Source organism: Taudactylus pleione, unplaced genomic scaffold (genome assembly GCF_031769625.1).
Source record: "Taudactylus pleione unplaced genomic scaffold, aTauple2 ptg001990l, whole genome shotgun sequence".
Taxonomy (NCBI): Eukaryota; Metazoa; Chordata; class Amphibia; order Anura; family Myobatrachidae; genus Taudactylus; species Taudactylus pleione.
Window position 1 is genome coordinate 8,874,857 of NW_028286386.1, and position 17,340 is coordinate 8,892,196.

At 47.0% G+C, this 17,340-nt stretch overlaps 1 protein-coding gene across 1 annotated transcript in view; it reads right to left on the reverse strand.

Moving 5' to 3' along the window:
* Positions 1-17,340, reverse strand: part of DEPDC4 (DEP domain containing 4) — a 32,413-nt gene that overhangs the window by 7,188 nt on the left and 7,885 nt on the right. Inside the window, exons 5-7 of the mRNA XM_088465480.1 lie at positions 16,930-17,156; positions 12,618-12,760; positions 10,664-10,789 (exon numbers count right to left, since the gene is read on the reverse strand). Of these exons, the coding sequence (XP_088321606.1) occupies positions 10,664-10,789; positions 12,618-12,760; positions 16,930-17,156 (496 nt within the window). The remainder of the gene's footprint in view (positions 1-10,663; positions 10,790-12,617; positions 12,761-16,929; positions 17,157-17,340) is intronic.

Consider the following 17,340-nt stretch of genomic DNA (forward strand, 5'->3'; position numbering starts at 1 on the left):
TAAGGCTGGAACATTAATGGAGGACTTAGCTTCCACCTCCTGCCCCATGACATCAGAGTCAGAGTCCTCATGGATTTCTCCATCATCTGAGGACACTTCCGAGTCAGACAACTGCGCAGCTAGTGAACTCACAACCGGACGTTTAGACACCCTTGGTGGCACATCCCCTTGCAACATAGACTGAAACGCCGAGGATGAAGCCGCCAGACTCTGTACGGAGCTGGATAGAACATCCACCCAAGGCGGAGGAGCCGTCGGAGCAACACTCTGCAAAGGCACTACAGACTGACACGTCCCTGGGGAAGACTGCACATACACAGGCAGTCCCGAGTAAGGACCCACAGTCTGGGCCCCGGGGGAAGACCGCAACATTTGTGGAACCCTCGGGGAATGGGAGATGGTGGGCTGCGGTAACGCCCTAGAAGGGACCGCTGATGGGACCGATAACCGGTCCGCAATAGACGCCAGCACCTGTGAAAACATCGCCCAAGGAGGGTCCTGTGATACAGGGGGGTTGGAGGGGCCCGGTACCAGCTGGCACCGCCCGCACAGACCATCCTGAGATAAGTCCTCCCCATCAACTCCAGCAGCACAGCGTCTGCAGGAAAATAACACAGGAGCCACAGAGCGCTCAGTCTCCTCATCCGACATGATACCGTAAATACACAAGAAATAGGTATCACCAGAGGAATTACGGTTTTAACACCCGCGCACTCACCAGTATGCGAAACAACAGCCCAGAAATGGTACTGTGTAGCACACAACAGTATGTGACTGACCCCACAAATACGTGTTTTATATATGTGAGGGTCTCAGAAAAACGCCCTTCCCCCACACACCTGCCGGGCCGTAGGAGAAGGAAAGGGATAGTTATAAGCTGACAGTAAGGAGAATAAGTCACAGACAGGCAGCACTAGCAATAGCCACATACAATGCAGAAAAGTTATACTCACTGCACCTTCCGCTACAATCAACCGCCCAGATTCAGTGTCTGGGAGGGCTATAGCGCTGTGTACACTGTCCTTTAGCAGGGGAGAGGTACACAGGGGGACCGGTCCACTTGATACCGCCTGGGAGTCTGCGATGTGCCAGTAAAGATGGCCGCCGGAGACCTCAGAGGAGGAGTGGCCGAGAGATAAGAGCAGCTCAGCGACGCCAGACTGCTAGTTGAAAGGCGGGCTGAGCTGAGGGGAGGAGCCGCTAGACAGGGAAGGCTGCCTCCCCTGGCTAGCAATTAACCCCCGGGTTGCCGGTCCCGCTACCAGCCTGATACCCTGGTGGTCTAGCGGACACGCGGGGTATTCCTCAATTGAGGGGGAGCCCGCCGCCGCCGCTAGCTCCTCCGGTCTGTCCCCAGAGACCGGAGGCTCCTGACTGCATTAAAGTATCCGCGGGCCGCCGCACGCGGCGACCCGCGGCTTACCTGATCCCCGTCGCGTCCGGCAGCAGTCAAGGGAGTCCCCAGAGCCCGGCTAGTACAGGCTCTGGGGTCCCGCCGCGATCCCCAGAGCTGTACTGGCGTCGCGGCGCCAGCGGGGAGAAGGAGCGGCAGCGTGGACGTCCTAAAGGACAGTCTGATGCTGCCGCTCTAAAAGTGTAAAAAAAGAAGAAAAAAATAAAAAATTTCTCTTTTAAAATAAAGCTTAGGGGCTGCTCCTGCAGCCCCACTGCGACAGGGTGACCCGACTCCGGCCGGGCACCAACTAAAACTGAGGTGCCTGTGGCCGGGGCGGGGTATAGAGGAGGACGGACCCAAGTGCATCCTGGGAGCAGCAAAGCTTTAACTGCCCGTGGATCCAGATCCAGCTATACCCCCAAGGTCAACCCTGTGGACCCCCTATGGACCCTGAAGTAGAAATGCCTAATATCATAGCATGTCACCAGCTCAACTAGCATTATTGTGATACAAAAGGCAACTGATTTTCCATCCTGTTCTAGTTCTGGAGTAGTCTTTTGCCTTTGCACTGCCTGAGCTCTCGTATGGTAGTCTGCATGGCCAAAAATACCCAGATATCACACCCATATGTGCTTGGTTGAATATCTCATTCCAAAATTATGTACATGAATATGTAGTTGATCCCACAGTTGCTGCTTTTGCAGCCTCCGCTCTTCTGGGAAAAGCTTGTTAGTTTTGGAACATGGCTGCAAGGATTGGCAATCATTCAGCCACAAAAGCATATGTAGGGTTGGGCACTGATGTTGGGAGATCAGGCCTGGCACACATTTGGCATTCCAATTTATCCCAAAGGTGTTTGATGGTGGATGAGGCAAGTCATATGCTATATAACACTACCACTGCATATCAGCAGAGACATTGTTGCACATTCTTAGAAAAGTTATTCACAATATTACATCATTCTCTCTCTTTGCTACAAGTTTGGAACTTTGGGTCAACATATCCATATTAGAGGATTTCTTTTTTGGATTATTCATCTGTGTCATTGGGACTTTGAGCATTACAGCAAATGTTTTTTCCTTATTAGAAAGGATTGCATTTTTACAATTATGTTTGATATGATTATCATATTGCTTACTTTTTAAATGTTTTTTTTATGATGCTGGGACCTATGCATTGATATTATTATATTATATGTTTGATTAAATTGTATATTTTTTACACTCTAATCTTTTGACTATTGTGACTGGTATAGCGCAGTTCCTTATCTATACACTTTTAAGTCATATTCTACCACATATCGGGCCACCTAAAATTTCCTCCTGCCTACAGCTGTCACAGCACAGTGCGGTTATGTAGCACACCAGAGTAGGGAGAGAGCAGACTGCTACCAATTAGCAAGTTATAGCAATTAGCATTGTGTACCCTTTAAAAGGACCGACCACCACTACAGACTCAGACAGGCAAAAAATGCTGCCCAGCTGCTGACACGGCTGTATTGAGGAAAGGACTGTTAATTGACTAACGCAATAGATCTACAGATGGTATCAATTCTTCCTGATGATACCTTGAAAACATGCAGTTAGAATTTCCAGGACAGAGTTTGAGAAACACTACATTAGATCTTTAAAACAACCCCATCCTTAATGTAATGACATTCAGCTGTAACATACTGTAATTTCCCATTGCAATCACATTTTTTTTCTGACAGCTGAAATGATCTAGAAAACATCAGATTTCCTGAATAGACATCACACAATTGTTCCCATATGAATGAGCTATTTCCCTGTAGATTGTTGAGGTGAGGTTTTTACATGCACTTTGTCAGCTGAGGTCTGTACATACTCCACGATATTGGCTCATCAGGACCGACGAACATTGTGCATCACTCCTAATGTCAGAAGCCGATCTGTCGGGTTTCTGAATAACAGTCGGCTCTGTGTGCGGTGTACACACTGTGCAATAATTGGACCAACCAGCCAAGAATTTACTGATCAGCCGAATTATTGCAGTGTCTACCTAGAATAAAGCTTTGTACACACTATACAGTTATCAGACTGATCAGCCAATATCTGTAGGATCAAATCAATAATTGTGTAATATGTACACGTACAGGCACAGATTATCTGGACAGTTTGGATTTTTCAGCAAACGCCTTGATGCGTTAACAGGTGTTTTCCTTTTGAGAAAACCCCTGTTAAATGGGAGAAACGAGTCAAGGGGTTGGACGGTAAGCTGGCTGCATTTATAGTTATTTGAGTGGGAAATATATCTGAATGCTCTGCCAATTTTCTATTTATTCACATCAATTTGTCTCCATCAAGCAGACTTTGTAACCCACACTGCAATTGGCTGTGAACCAAATCCGTGGGATACCCAAACTGAGCAAGCATGCCCTACCAGCGGCAATTCAGAAACTCAGCTGCTGCACTTTCTCAGAGCAGATTCAGTGAGTGAAGAATTGCCTCTAGCTAATTCAGCGGCAACACTTCTTCTGACAGGGACCAGGTAACAACCAAGTTGTTGTGGATATTACTGCTGCTAATCAGCTTCCTGTGAATTATTTCCTTGTTATTTCTAACAGCAATATGACCCGTTACATAGGAAGATATTAAGGAGGATCTTTGTACTAGTGCTTGGATAGCCAAGGGACCCTTTTAGACTTAATCCGTATGGGAGCACGGTGTTGATTTGAAATATACGTTGTCATAATTGACATAAGGTATCCTAATGATTCACTATTGGTATGGCGGACTCAAGTTACATAATTAGCCACTATTTCAGTGCCAGTGTGTTGTTTTCGTATCTGCCCTATTCAGCCACTAATTTAGTCAGAATCTTTAAGTTATGGTATACCTACAAACGTATTCTTGACTGCAGTCAATGTTTTAATCATTTTACATGTTTAATAAATTTACGTGTATGGTAGATATTAGGATAATATGAGATATGGTAAGAACTTACCCTTGTTATCTCTATTTCTACGAAGTCCATAGGGTTCCACAGGATACCTTGGGGTATAGGTGTGACGTCAGTCGCAGGGCACCAAAGAGTTAAGCTTTCAGCCTCCCAGGATGCACTAGGTCCCCCTCCTATACCCCGCCCCCGGGCCAAGGCACCTCAGTTAGTTACCAAGCCATAGGCCGGAGGAGGAGAAGGAAGAGAGAGAACAAAGATCTGGACACATACAAGAATCACATTCTCACCAGAGGGAGACGGAAAACCGGTGACCAGAGCAAAGCCCATCTGCAGCACAGGTGCGACAGGGCGGGAGTCCTGTGGAACCCTATGGACTTCGTAGAAATAGAGATAACAAGGGTAAGTTCTTACCATATCTCATATTTTCTACTTCAGGGTCCATAGGGTATCCACAGGATACCTTGGGGATGTCCCAAAGCAGTATCCTTTAAGGGTGGGGACGCTCCTGTGCAGAAAGGAGAATCCGCCGCCCGAAGGAAGCATCCTGAGAGGCGAAGGTGTCAAACCTGTAGTACCTCACGAAGGTATGGACAGAAGACCACGTAGCAGCCTTGCAGATCTGAACTGCCGAGGCACCACGTCGAGCTGCCCACGAAGGACCCACAGACCTAGTGGAATGAGCCTTCAGAGAAGGAGGGACCGGTAGGCCTTCATGAAGATAAGCTTCAGAAATAGCCATACGGATCCAGGCTGCCAAAGTTTGCTTTGAAGCAGGCCAACCCTTTTTACGGAAGCCATAGAGGACAAACAAAGCGTCCGACTTCCTAAACGAAGAAGTGCGGTCAACATAAGTCCTTAAGGCCCGCACAACATCCAAAGAGGCCTCACCCACGGAAAGACCCGGTGAGTTAAAGGCCGGAACAACTATTTCCTCGTTAACATGAAACTGGGAAACAACTTTGGGAAGAAACTCGGGCCGAGTGCGGAGTACTGCCCTGTTCCCATAAAAAACCAAGAAAGGGGGTCTACAAGAAAGAGCCCCTAACTCAGAAACACGTCTGGCCGAAGCAATGGCCAGAAGGAAAACAGTCTTAGCTGTTAGCCATTTAAGATCCACTGAGCCCAGTGGTTCAAACGGCGGTCCTTGGAGAGCCCTCAGGACCACAGCCAAATCCCAAGGCGCCACAGGTGGAACAAAGGGCGGCTGAAGGCGGAGAACACCCTGCATAAAGGTGCGCACGTCCGGGATTGTAGCAATCCTACGGTGAAACCAGACAGATAGGGCCGAAACCTGTACCTTCAAAGAAGCAAGGCGAAGCCCATGATCTAGTCCCGCTTGCAGGAAGGCGAGAATCCGAGACAGACGAAACTCCCGCGGTGCATAACCTCTCGGTCGACACCACTGGAAGAACGTATGCCACACGCGATGGTATATCCTCGCGGAAGACTGTTTCCGAGCTCGTAACATGGTACGCACCACAGAGCTGGAAAACCCCCGGGACCTCAGCATGGCCGTCTCAACAGCCACGCCGTCAAAGACAGCCGAGTCAGATCCGGGTGAAGGCAAGGACCCTGAGACAGAAGGTCCGGTCGTAGCGGCAACCGCAGAGGACTGTCCACGGACAGACCCTGAAGGTCTGAGAACCAGTGCCGTCTGGGCCACGCGGGAGCTATCAACAGGAGCGTCCCTCCTTCCTGTTTGAATTTCCGGATTACCCGTGGAAGAAGGGAGACCGGAGGGAACAGGTATGCGAACCGGAATGTCCACCGGACGGACAGAGCATCCACCAGAGACGCCCCTTCGTCTCTTGTGCGAGACCCGTACACCGGCAACTTGTTGTTGTGCCGGGACGCCATGAGGTCGATTTCTGGAAGACCCCACCTGTCCACCAGTAGTTGAAAAACGTCCGGGTGCAGGGACCATTCCCCCGGATGAACGTCCTGGCGACTTAGAAAGTCCGCCTCCCAATTTAGCACTCCCGGGATGAAGACCGCTGATATGGCCGGAAGATTGCGCTCCGCCCAAACCAGGATCCGAGAGACCTCTACGAGAGCCGCCCGACTGCGAGTTCCTCCTTGCCTGTTTATGTAGGCCACGGTGGTAGCGTTGTCCGACTGGACCTGCACCGGGCGACCCTGGAGAAACCGCTGTGCCTGCTGGAGAGCATTGAAGACCGCACGGAGTTCCAAGATATTTATTGGAAGCTCCGCTTCTGTCGGCGTCCACCTGCCCTGGAACAAGTGTGGACCCGAAACTGCTCCCCAGCCCCGAAGACTGGCGTCCGTTGTCAACAGGACCCAATTTGGAACCCAGAACGGACGTCCCTTGTTGAGGTGGGTCGTCTGTAACCACCACGTAAGGGACAGGCGAACCTCCTGGGTGAGCACAATCGTCTGGGACTTCAGAGACTGAGGCAGCCCGTTCCACTTGGACAGGATCAGGTGCTGCAGAGGTCTGGAGTGAAACTGGGCGTATTCCACCATGTCGAACACCGACACCATGGAGCCCAGTAACCTCATCGCCGAGTGTAAGGACACCCGGCGGCTGTGCAGGCAACTGCGTACCCTTGACTGTAAAGCAGAGATCTTGTCCTCCGTCACGAAGATCCTTTGCTGTCCCGAGTCCAATAAGGCTCCAAGATGCAGAATCCTCCGAGACGGGATTAGAGTGGACTTCTGCCAGTTGATTAGCCAGCCGTGCCGTTGCAGCAGTGCAATGGTCAGGTCCAAGTGGCGTAACAGGAGCTCTGGAGATCCTGCCACCAATAACAGGTCGTCCAAATACGGTAACATGCGGACTCCCTGCAGCCGCAGAGAAGCCGCCATGACCGCCATCACCTTGGTGAAAACACGTGGTGCTGTTGCCAGGCCAAAAGGTAACGCCCGAAACTGGAAGTGGTCGCTGCGGATTGCAAACCTGAGGAACTGTTGATGGCGCAAAAGAATAGGGACATGCAGGTAAGCGTCCTGTATGTCCAATGACACCAAGTAGTCCCCAGGTTCCAGCGCCAGAATGATGGACCGTAGGGTCTCCATCCGAAACTTCGGGACCCGCAAAGACTTGTTGAGTGCTTTGAGGTTGAGAATCGGACGATATGACCCATTGGGTTTCTGTACCAAAAATAGATTTGAATAGAAACCCTGGCCCCTCTGGGAGAATGGAACAGGCACTATAACTCCAGCCTGGAGCATAGTGTGCAATACCTTCCGCAGCTCCGTAGCCTTGTTCCGGTCTGATGGGAGACCCGTGGTGAAGAAGCGAGCCGGGGGTCTGTGCCGGAAGGAGAGGGCGTATCCGTGGGAAACCACCTCCAGAACCCAAGTGTCTGTCGTAGTGGTCGACCAACACTGGGCGAACTGTAGCAGGCGGCCTCCCACCCTGGGATCCCCCAAAGGGAGGCCCGGACCGTCAGGCCGCAGGCTTGTCATCTGGCTTGGGGGCCGGACGTCTGGTACTCCATGCCTGCTTCCGGGGCTTGACCGATTTCTTAGGGCCAGCCTGTCGAGGAAACGACTGTGGTTTGGGCCTGCCCTGGGCCCTAGATGACCGAAAGGACGATGGTCCCGAACCAGAAGGAGCAGCGGCCGACGGGAGACAAGCAGATTTGGCTGCCGCCAGCGTGGCCACAATCTTATCCAGATCCGGACCGAAAAGAACTTCTCCGGTAAACGGCAACGCTTCCAGACCTTTCTTGGAATCTGCGTCCGCCTTCCAGGATCGCAGCCACAAGGTGCGACGAGCAGCTACCGCTACTGAAGAAATTCTAGACACCAGAGTACTAATGTCTAGAGCCGCCTCGTTGATGTAGGTGGCCGAATCACGGAGATTGCCAATCAACTCCGCCTGTTCAGCCGGACAGTCGGATTCAAAAGAAGCCTCTAATGAATCCGCCCAGCGCTCCATCGCTCTGGCAACCCAGCAAATGGCCATAACCGGCCGTGCTGCCCCCCCTGCAAGGGAATAAGCGGACTTCAGGCAGATTTCTACCTTGCGGTCCGTAGCATCCTTAAGGGAGGACATGGATGGCATCGGCAATGTGGCACTACGGACAAGACGGGTCACGTGAGAATCCACCTGTGGAGCAGATTCCCACTTAGCAAAATAATTATCCGCGAACGGATAAGCCACCGCCAGGCGTCTCTGCGGCTGGTATCTTTTGCCAGGTTGTTTCCACGCCTCCTCTAAATGGTCCACCAACTGACCCGAAAGAGGAAAGACTGTGGCATCGCCCTTCACATCTTTGAAAAAGGCATACTTAGATTTAGCCTCTGGGGGAACTTCGTCCTCAATCACCAAGGCTGTGCGGACCGCCCGAATAAGTCCAGGAATATATACTTTGGACTTAGCATCAGCGTCCTTAGTATGGAGAGGTTCCTGATCGTAAGGATCCAGAATCTCCCCATCATCAGACGTCCCTTCGTCATCCTCATAAGGAGCGGACAGAGACGCCACCGGCCTTTTATGAGGCCGCATCACAGACTCCCCTTGCAACACATCCGACAAGTGCTGTACAGAACTTGTCAGGGAGTTAACCCACGCTGGCTCCTGAGAACCCGGGAGCGGGGAAATAGGGAGACTGTGGGGTACCACCAATTGTCGTGGGAACCCCTGCATGGGTGACGACACCACAGACTGCTGGGACAAACCCATCGGAGTAAACGCGGGCTGCGGAGCTAACTGGCCCACTAAAGCTGTTAACGCCTGAGCGAAACAAGCCCAGGGTGGCTCCTGTACCGGTGCTGTAACCGTAATAGGCTGCGCCATGGACAAACACTGCCGGCAAAGGCCCTCCGCGCTACCCTCCCCCTCCGCTAACGGTACTTTGCACGTGGTACACTGTAGCCGGAGGGGAAAATCACTTTCAGACATGATGGCACCACGTATGTGACCTCTCTCACCAATTAAGTATTAAATAGGCGAGAGACCACCCTGCAGCACCGCACCGCAAGGGCTTTAGCAGAAGAACAGGGACAGTAATAAAGCTGACAGTTTAGAGAAGAAAAGTTACAGGCAGCGCTAGCACAGTCACATACAATGCAGAGAAATAACAATTCCTGCACTAACAGCGCTGATTACTCAACTACACAGACACAGGGCCTGGTAGGACACAGCGCTGCATACACAGACCTGAGCCACAGCGGAGGAGAGGTATGCGGGGGGACCCAGACCACGATGCTTCCGTCCAGCGCTTCCAGCAGCGTTCACTATGCGTTCTGGAGAAGATGGCCGCCGAGGAGCAGAGAGGAGGCTGGCCTGGGGGAGGAGCGCTGCCACAGGACCAGTCGGCAGCATGCAGAGAGGGCTGTGTGCAGCGGGGGAGGCGCCGGCTGTGAGACAGGGAAGGCGCGCTCCCCTGGCATGCATTTAACCCCTGGGACGCCGCAGCGCTACCGCTCTGCTGCGGTCCGCTGTCCCAGGGGGTAGTGGAAGCGCAGGTTGGTCGCCTGGCTCCACGCTGCAGCCAGTCCCCAGGGAGCCCCCTGCCTGGGGACTTAGGACCATGTGATCAGCGGGGACCCACCGCGGGACCCCGCTGCTTACCTCTGTCCCCCTTGAATCCGGCCATGGTCCGGAGCATCTGGGGTCACCGCTAGCTGTGACCCCAGACGCCCACCAGCATCCCCGGATCAGTACCGGCGTTCTGGTACCGGCGGGGTGTAGGGAAGACAGCATGGACGTCAGGACTGACAGTCCATGCTGTTCATCCAGATGTGCAGCCACAGCTGCATGAAGAAAAAGCTTCAGGGGCTCTTCTAGCCCCCACTCCAACAGGTGCACCCGACTCCGGCCGGGCACCAAACTAAACTGAGGTGCCTTGGCCCGGGGGCGGGGTATAGGAGGGGGACTTAGTGCATCCTGGGAGGCTGAAAGCTTAACTCTTTGGTGCCCTGCGACTGACGTCACACCTATACCCCAAGGTATCCTGTGGATACCCTATGGACCCTGAAGTAGAAATTTATTTTTCAGAATTATTTTAAGTGCCAACATAGCTTTCTTTTGTTTTGATTTTTAAATGGGGGATCAGCTGGGCCCCTATTGCTGTCAGCTGCTATTAATAACACTTATCTGTCTTCATATCAGCGCACCTGTGCCTCTTTTTTGACAATGGCTGGTAAAATGATACAAAATGTAAAAAAAAAAAAAAAAAGCACATTAATGCAAGAACAAGGTCAGCAAGTCACAGATTTAAGGGGCTCAAATGAAATTGGTCTGGTATACAGAAATTAATATACATGATGGAGCAACAAAGTAACCGAAAAAAAAAAAAAAAAAAGGCAAAAATCCAGGATATCCCAGCTCAATTACATATAACATGATCCAATGCCGTTCTGACCCATCATATTTACCTTAAATAGGTCACTGGAATTGTGCAGCAAAAACATGGTAAATTCTTCACTTTGGGCTTTAGATACTGTGGGGTTATTAACAATAACCTTTGCAAATGTTTTTAACACCATCACTTTGTTATCAAACTGAGAAAACAAAACAAAAAAAGAATGGTTAAACATGATACAATTAAAAATAAAGAACTAGTAATAATGAAAATCATGACTAAAAGCTGGTAATTCAACAACATGGCAGTTGTGTATTGAAAAACAAAACTGTATATCCGATTTGTAGAAACAGTCCATGGATTATAAAGCTAAGCAGTGTGTAGAGTCATACCCCTTCCACACTTGCTGCAATAACCCGGGTTATTGTACGTAAATGAGTAGCAACCGGGATTACTGTGCAGTGTGAAAGGCCAGTTTCAACCCGGTTCACAATGCAGGGTGACCCTGGTCGATGCACCCAGATCCCGTTAACTGCATAGCGCTGAACTCGCACAAGTAAATGTCTTGATGCCATCTATCTTAATTACAAATGCCAGTAGCCCTGGCCACATTTACTTTGAGTTTCATACCGGCTTCTACAGCTGGCAGGCAGATTCAGATGCTGTGGTCATAAACATTAGTAACTGTACAGCTTCACTAATTGCCAGCCTAATCTGTATTACAAGTAGATGTGTTCTTAGAAAAATTAAGTGAAGACCTTTTACAATTTGTTTATTTTTCTGACTTGGCTACATTATGAAACAGGCGCTCACCAGAACTTGTTGGGATTGGACTGTGCAGTGTAGAGAGTTTTTCAGTTAACTGCAAAATTTTTTTTGTAACTTTCTGGATAGAAAAAAACATGTGTTCTATACACCTTATTAACTTTTACGCTTTCACAACATGTGGATATTATTGTAGTTAGCAAAAAGTATTACATTAAAATCTACACTGGTTTGGCAAAGGTCATGGATAGATGCTCAGTATCGTGTAGGTACCCCTCTAGCCCTGCGAAGTGCAGCAACTCAACGTGGCATCGATTTAACAAGTGACTGGAGGAACTCTGGAGAGATGTTGACCCATGCAGACTGGACAGCTTCCCACAGCTCCATGAATATTTGTAGGTGCGGGATCTTGGGTGTGAATGAATCGCTCCAAAATGTCCAATAAATGCTCAATTGGGTTCATGTCAGGGGATCATAGTGGCCACACCATTTTTCAGAACTCTCCAGACTGCTCCTCAAACCAATTCTGGACAACTTGGGACCGATGACAGTGCATTATCCTGCTGGAATATTCCACCATTGTAGGTGGTACATAAAGTCCATGAAGGGCTGCAAATGGTTATCTAGCAATGCATCGTAGCCGATACCGGTCAATAAAGTGTTCAGGTGGACCAACAGACCCAACTCATGCCACATGAACACACCCCACACCAACCACCACCACCAGCCTGAACGGTGCCTTGTTGACAAGTGGGTCCATGTCCTCATGGGGTCAGCGTCACACCTGAACCCTCTCATCGCCCAAAACAACTGGAACCGTGACTCATAAGCCCACACCACATGTTGCCAGTCCTATAGGGTTCAATTAGTGATGTCACAAGCCCAGGTGAGGCGTTGTGTCCAGTGTCGTAGTGTTGAGAGTCTGGTGGGTCTTCTGCTCACATATCCCATGGAAGCTAAAGAACGCTGTACTGACCTGCTGAATATGCGTCTGATACCTCCTGCATTGAATGAGGATGTAATTTGAGCCAGTGTCGCTTGTCTGCTACCACGAACAAATCTGGTCAGACGCCGCTGGTCACGATCATTAAGCACCCGTGCCACAGATAGAACTAGTTTTTTCACTACTTTCTCCTCCATATTATTTTAGATTATTTTTTTTTTTAAAAGTAAACCTGAACTTGCACAACGCAATGGTTTGAGGCTATCCATCAGTGTTACAAATGCCAGCATCCCGAACTAGTGTTCTTTGCCTTTCATACCTGCTTCTGTATTCGGTAGGCATCAGATTCAGATGCGGTTGCCATAAACATTAGTAACCGACGGAGCTCCTCTCTTGCTTTTGGCATTAGCAACCTTAAGTAAAGCTGGACAGCTTCTAAAGCTTGGCTTCTTTTTCCATTTTCTGTAACAAAAATATTTACGGTCATGTAAAAATATTCTAAAACATCAAAGTTTTACACATTTAACTATACATCTCAAAATAAAGACTAAATACTTTTATATATGATGTTTTATAAAATGGCATTTAATTAGTGCAGCATATATGTTCAGTTCCTAACAGCATTACTTATAGCACAGGTTCTAAAGGCCCACCATACATCAGCAATCTGAAAACCACAAATGAACAATTTGAAGATGTATTGCCCGATTTTAGGATTTCCCAATCTAGCAATCTGCGCCCATATACTACAGATCATTTTCAGCAAACACAGATCTGCCAATCTTGAAAGGCCCATCATTTTACTAGTAACGGTCTGCAAATCTGCTGATCATGTCCATACACTAGCAGTTTACTGTGATGCCCATACATTGCAGATTTTTATACACAATCGATTGCAAATTGCCACAATCGATTGCTGATGTCATCAGCACCCCAAGCAGTTTATGTTTTTCCAGGTCTCATCACAGAATCTCAAGTTAAATAATTAGCTATACCTGTGTATCTTTTAAAATGTGTTAATGAATACACCTGTGCTCCAACTAGGTGACTTGGGAAACAAACAGTGTGGGGTCCTGAGGACGAGTTTGAGAACCACTGACTTAAGGTATTGAGGCAGCTCATTCTGAAAGAGCGAAGCTACCCATGCATTCACATACACATTTCAAGGATGAGCCATGGTTAGGAATTTTTACACCTTGTCACAATTTGTAATTGAATCCCTCTTTGTAAAATGATAGAGGATATAAGCGTGATTTCACAGACAGGTCAAAAAACACTACTGCATAATCCCAAGTCAAGCTTGCGTAAATACGTTTTAGTACATATTGCATGTAGGATAAATAGTCTCATCTAACTTAAACATACAGTGGAATGTAGTCTATTAAAAAGTGACTATAAGGTATGGTGCGCAAAACCTGCTGCCCCCAGTTCAACACAACAAATGGAGGCTCACCCGACTCCAATACATATAATCCAACAAAGCAAAATTATTGTGTCATCCAGTGGCGCTGGATATAAAATGTTGCAAAACACAAAGTATTGGGATAGTACTTAATCCTTATCAGAAATTTGAAATCCTGCTGGTCATCCTTTTGTATCTAGAGTTCTCAAAATCTTCATACTTTGTCCATATGATACATGTAACAAAAATAGTAAAGGAATGTCTTAATAGTCTGATGTAATTTTCCTATTAATGTTCATATGCAGAATGACGTTGTTCTTATCAAATGGGCACGTATGGTTGATGCGTACCCCACTCACATTAGAAAGTGTGGTTTAACTCCTAAAAAGGTTTCTTTACTCTTTCTTCCTAATTGTTATTCCAAACAAGTCTTTTTATATCGTGACACACAAATGTTTATGTGGGGTGAAGTGATGCGTACCCTACTCACATGGTGTAAATGCTGTAACCTGCATATAATGGTTTCTTTTCGGATATCCTCCTGGAGTATCCTCGGGGTTAATTCCCATATGATGTTTCCTCATAAAGAAGGAAATGGTATATGTTTGCTAAAAGCTTTTAATAACATATAAAATAAACTCAAACATACATAAAAGTGAAAAATAGGTCGAAACGCGTTGGCTACAGGGATTTTTTAACTATTGGACAACTTTGGCTGTTTCCTCTCTGACGAGACGGAGGATTATTTTGCTACTATCAGGTCAACATATACTTATTTTTTATTTTTCACTTTTATGTATGTTTGAGTTTATTTTATATGTTATTAAAAGCTTTTAGCAAACATATACCATTTCCTTCTTTATGAGGAAACATCATATGGGAATTAACCCCGAGGATACTCCAGGAGGATATCCGAAAAGAAACCATTATATGCAGGTTACAGCATTTACACCATGTGAGTAGGGTACGCATCACTTCACCCCTCATAAACATTTGTGTGTCACGATATAAAAAGACTTGTTTGGAATAACAATTAGGAAGAAAGAGTAAAGAAACCTTTTTAGGAGTTAAACCACACTTTCTAATGTGAGTGGGGTACGCATCAACCATACGTGCCCATTTGATAAGAACAACGTCATTCTGCATATGAACATTAATAGGAAAATTACATCAGACTATTAAGACATTCCTTTACTATTTTTGTTACATGTATCATATGGACAAAGTATGAAGATTTTGAGAACTCCAGATACAAAAGGATGACCAGCAGGATTTCAAATTTCTGATAAGGATTAAGTACTATCCCAATACTTTGTGTTTTGCAACATTTTATATCCAGCGCCACTGGATGACACAATAATTTTGCTTTGTTGGATACAGTGGAATGTGATTGTGTAAACATTAAAACATATTTGAAAACTGTAGACAGATGAGGGCATTTATAAAGAACGGAGTAGGGCAAAATGGGTGATGCAACATGTCACCTAATCAGATCTTGGCTTTCTGACAGATTTGCTACTGTGGATATATGACCCAGTCACACCGCAATGTTGGCCTGGGGTCTGTGGGATGTGAGAGTGTAGAAAGAGAACATATGTAAAATTGTGTGGACTTTGTAGATAGATGATTGGGTAGGAAAGCTTATGGAGGTTATGTGGGTGGTTCTGGAATTTTATAAGCTTGTCTGATGCAGTGAGTTTTCACAGAACGCTTTAAGGTTTGGAGGTTAGATGAAAGTATCAGTGCGAGGAAAAGCATTCCATTGACTGGGTGCAGCCTGAAAAAAAAAATAAAAAAAAAGGGACCTGTAATTGTGATTAGGATCAATTAATAAGTGTGTATGGGAGACACAGATCATGCACACTGTAAAGGGGAAAATCGCGGTGCATGAGCAGAGACAGATCTACATATAATATTTGCAGATGACCAGAAAAGGCTAAACCAGCTTGGTTTAGCCGTTAACATGCTTGCTGCTTTAAATATACGGGCATACTCGCATGTATTCCCGCAGTGGCGACGCGATTACATTTAGCCCATAGGCTGCTTCTACGGTTAGTGCCCAGGCACTCTGAGTCCGTGATGCACAAGGCAGCGCAGGAAAGCAGGCGACAAACATCTAATGAGAGAGCAGTAAAAAGATAAAAGATACTTGAAGCTGGATCTCCCATAGGATATAGGTTCGTGGTGTGGGGGTCCATAGTGCTCGCTCAGGCACCCCTATCAGGCTGACAGATGCACGTTTTGCTGTGGATTCTCAAGGAAACTCCTACTGTCCCTGGTAGACCCGAAGGTTGCCTCAAACTACCACATGTCTATTCAGATATTAACAAGGACTAGTAATTTGTGGTGATAGCATTTTAGAATATTGTATTTTTTACACAAGTACCATTCAGGTGCAGTGACTTTTCCTGTGTGTCAGCATGGTTTTGGATACACTTTTCATAGGTAGCAACATCATGATTTGCTCTTTGGACAATGTGCAAGAGAAGGATGTTACTACCATCTTTTGCTAAAGGTACTGGCAAAAACAAAAGGTATTCCTGTGTCTGCGAAGGTTAGAGGTGGAAATCAGAGTGATGACAAAACATACCTGCTTCGGCATATGCGGTTATTGGGGACTCTTAGAATGCTTTATGATATTTTAGAAACCCATTTGGTCTTTGTGTTCAGATGTATACCAAGATGCCACCTGCTAATTATACTGCTGTGTGGAAAGCTTTCCTGTTTACAGTTGAAAGTCTCTGCTTTTTGGCCCATTATATTCTTCACCGTTTATTCCCCTATCCCAGATTGGCCATCTTGCTTACATCACACCCTAGGATTGACTATCTAGCATTCCTGATACAAAGTAACTGGCCAGGATGATCCAAGCCAGAGTAGCCAGTACAGAGGTTAAATTAATCACCCAGAGCCATAAAAATTTTAGGTGCCGGTAACAGAACTCTGGTGGTGGGAGAATTTATTCTCCTATAATTAGGTGCAATACGTTGATGTGTAGTTGATCCTTACTGTTGGCTAGTGGCTTGTTTTGCCAAGTAGCATCTGTAAGAGTAATCAGCAATGGCAGTCTACTCACTGTAAGCGACTATCCAAACAGTTTGTAAACCCGTGATAAGGTTGCAAAGTATGCTCATCCTGCAGCAGCTTTTGTGGGTAACAGTAATTTCTGCAAAAGGATTTCAATTTATTTCCCCTATGGTATTGAACAGTATAAACTGATTGCTCTCACCCAAGAGCTCAACAATTCCCATTAGAATTTCAACCATTCGGCTGTCCAAAAAAGGACCTCTTTCATGAGCGTAATATTTTGCAATGACTTCAAACAGTATCTTCTTGCACAAGTCCCGATTTTCATCATTTCCGTTACTATGCGATAACTGCTGACTTAGCATCATGATATGTTCATCTGGAAAATACTCCAAGCACTCAACTGCCTCAGCAAGCCATCTGTCCAACCTACAAATACAATACAAGTACTATAAACCAAAGGAAACATTCACCTGCTCAGTTACCTGTCCATCTACTGTATGAACAAAGTGTCACCATCATGTGAAATTGGAATTCTGCACAAGGACACATTAAGTGATGCTGTTACATGAAACAACTGGCTTCCCATGCACAAGATCAGTAAGGAACATAC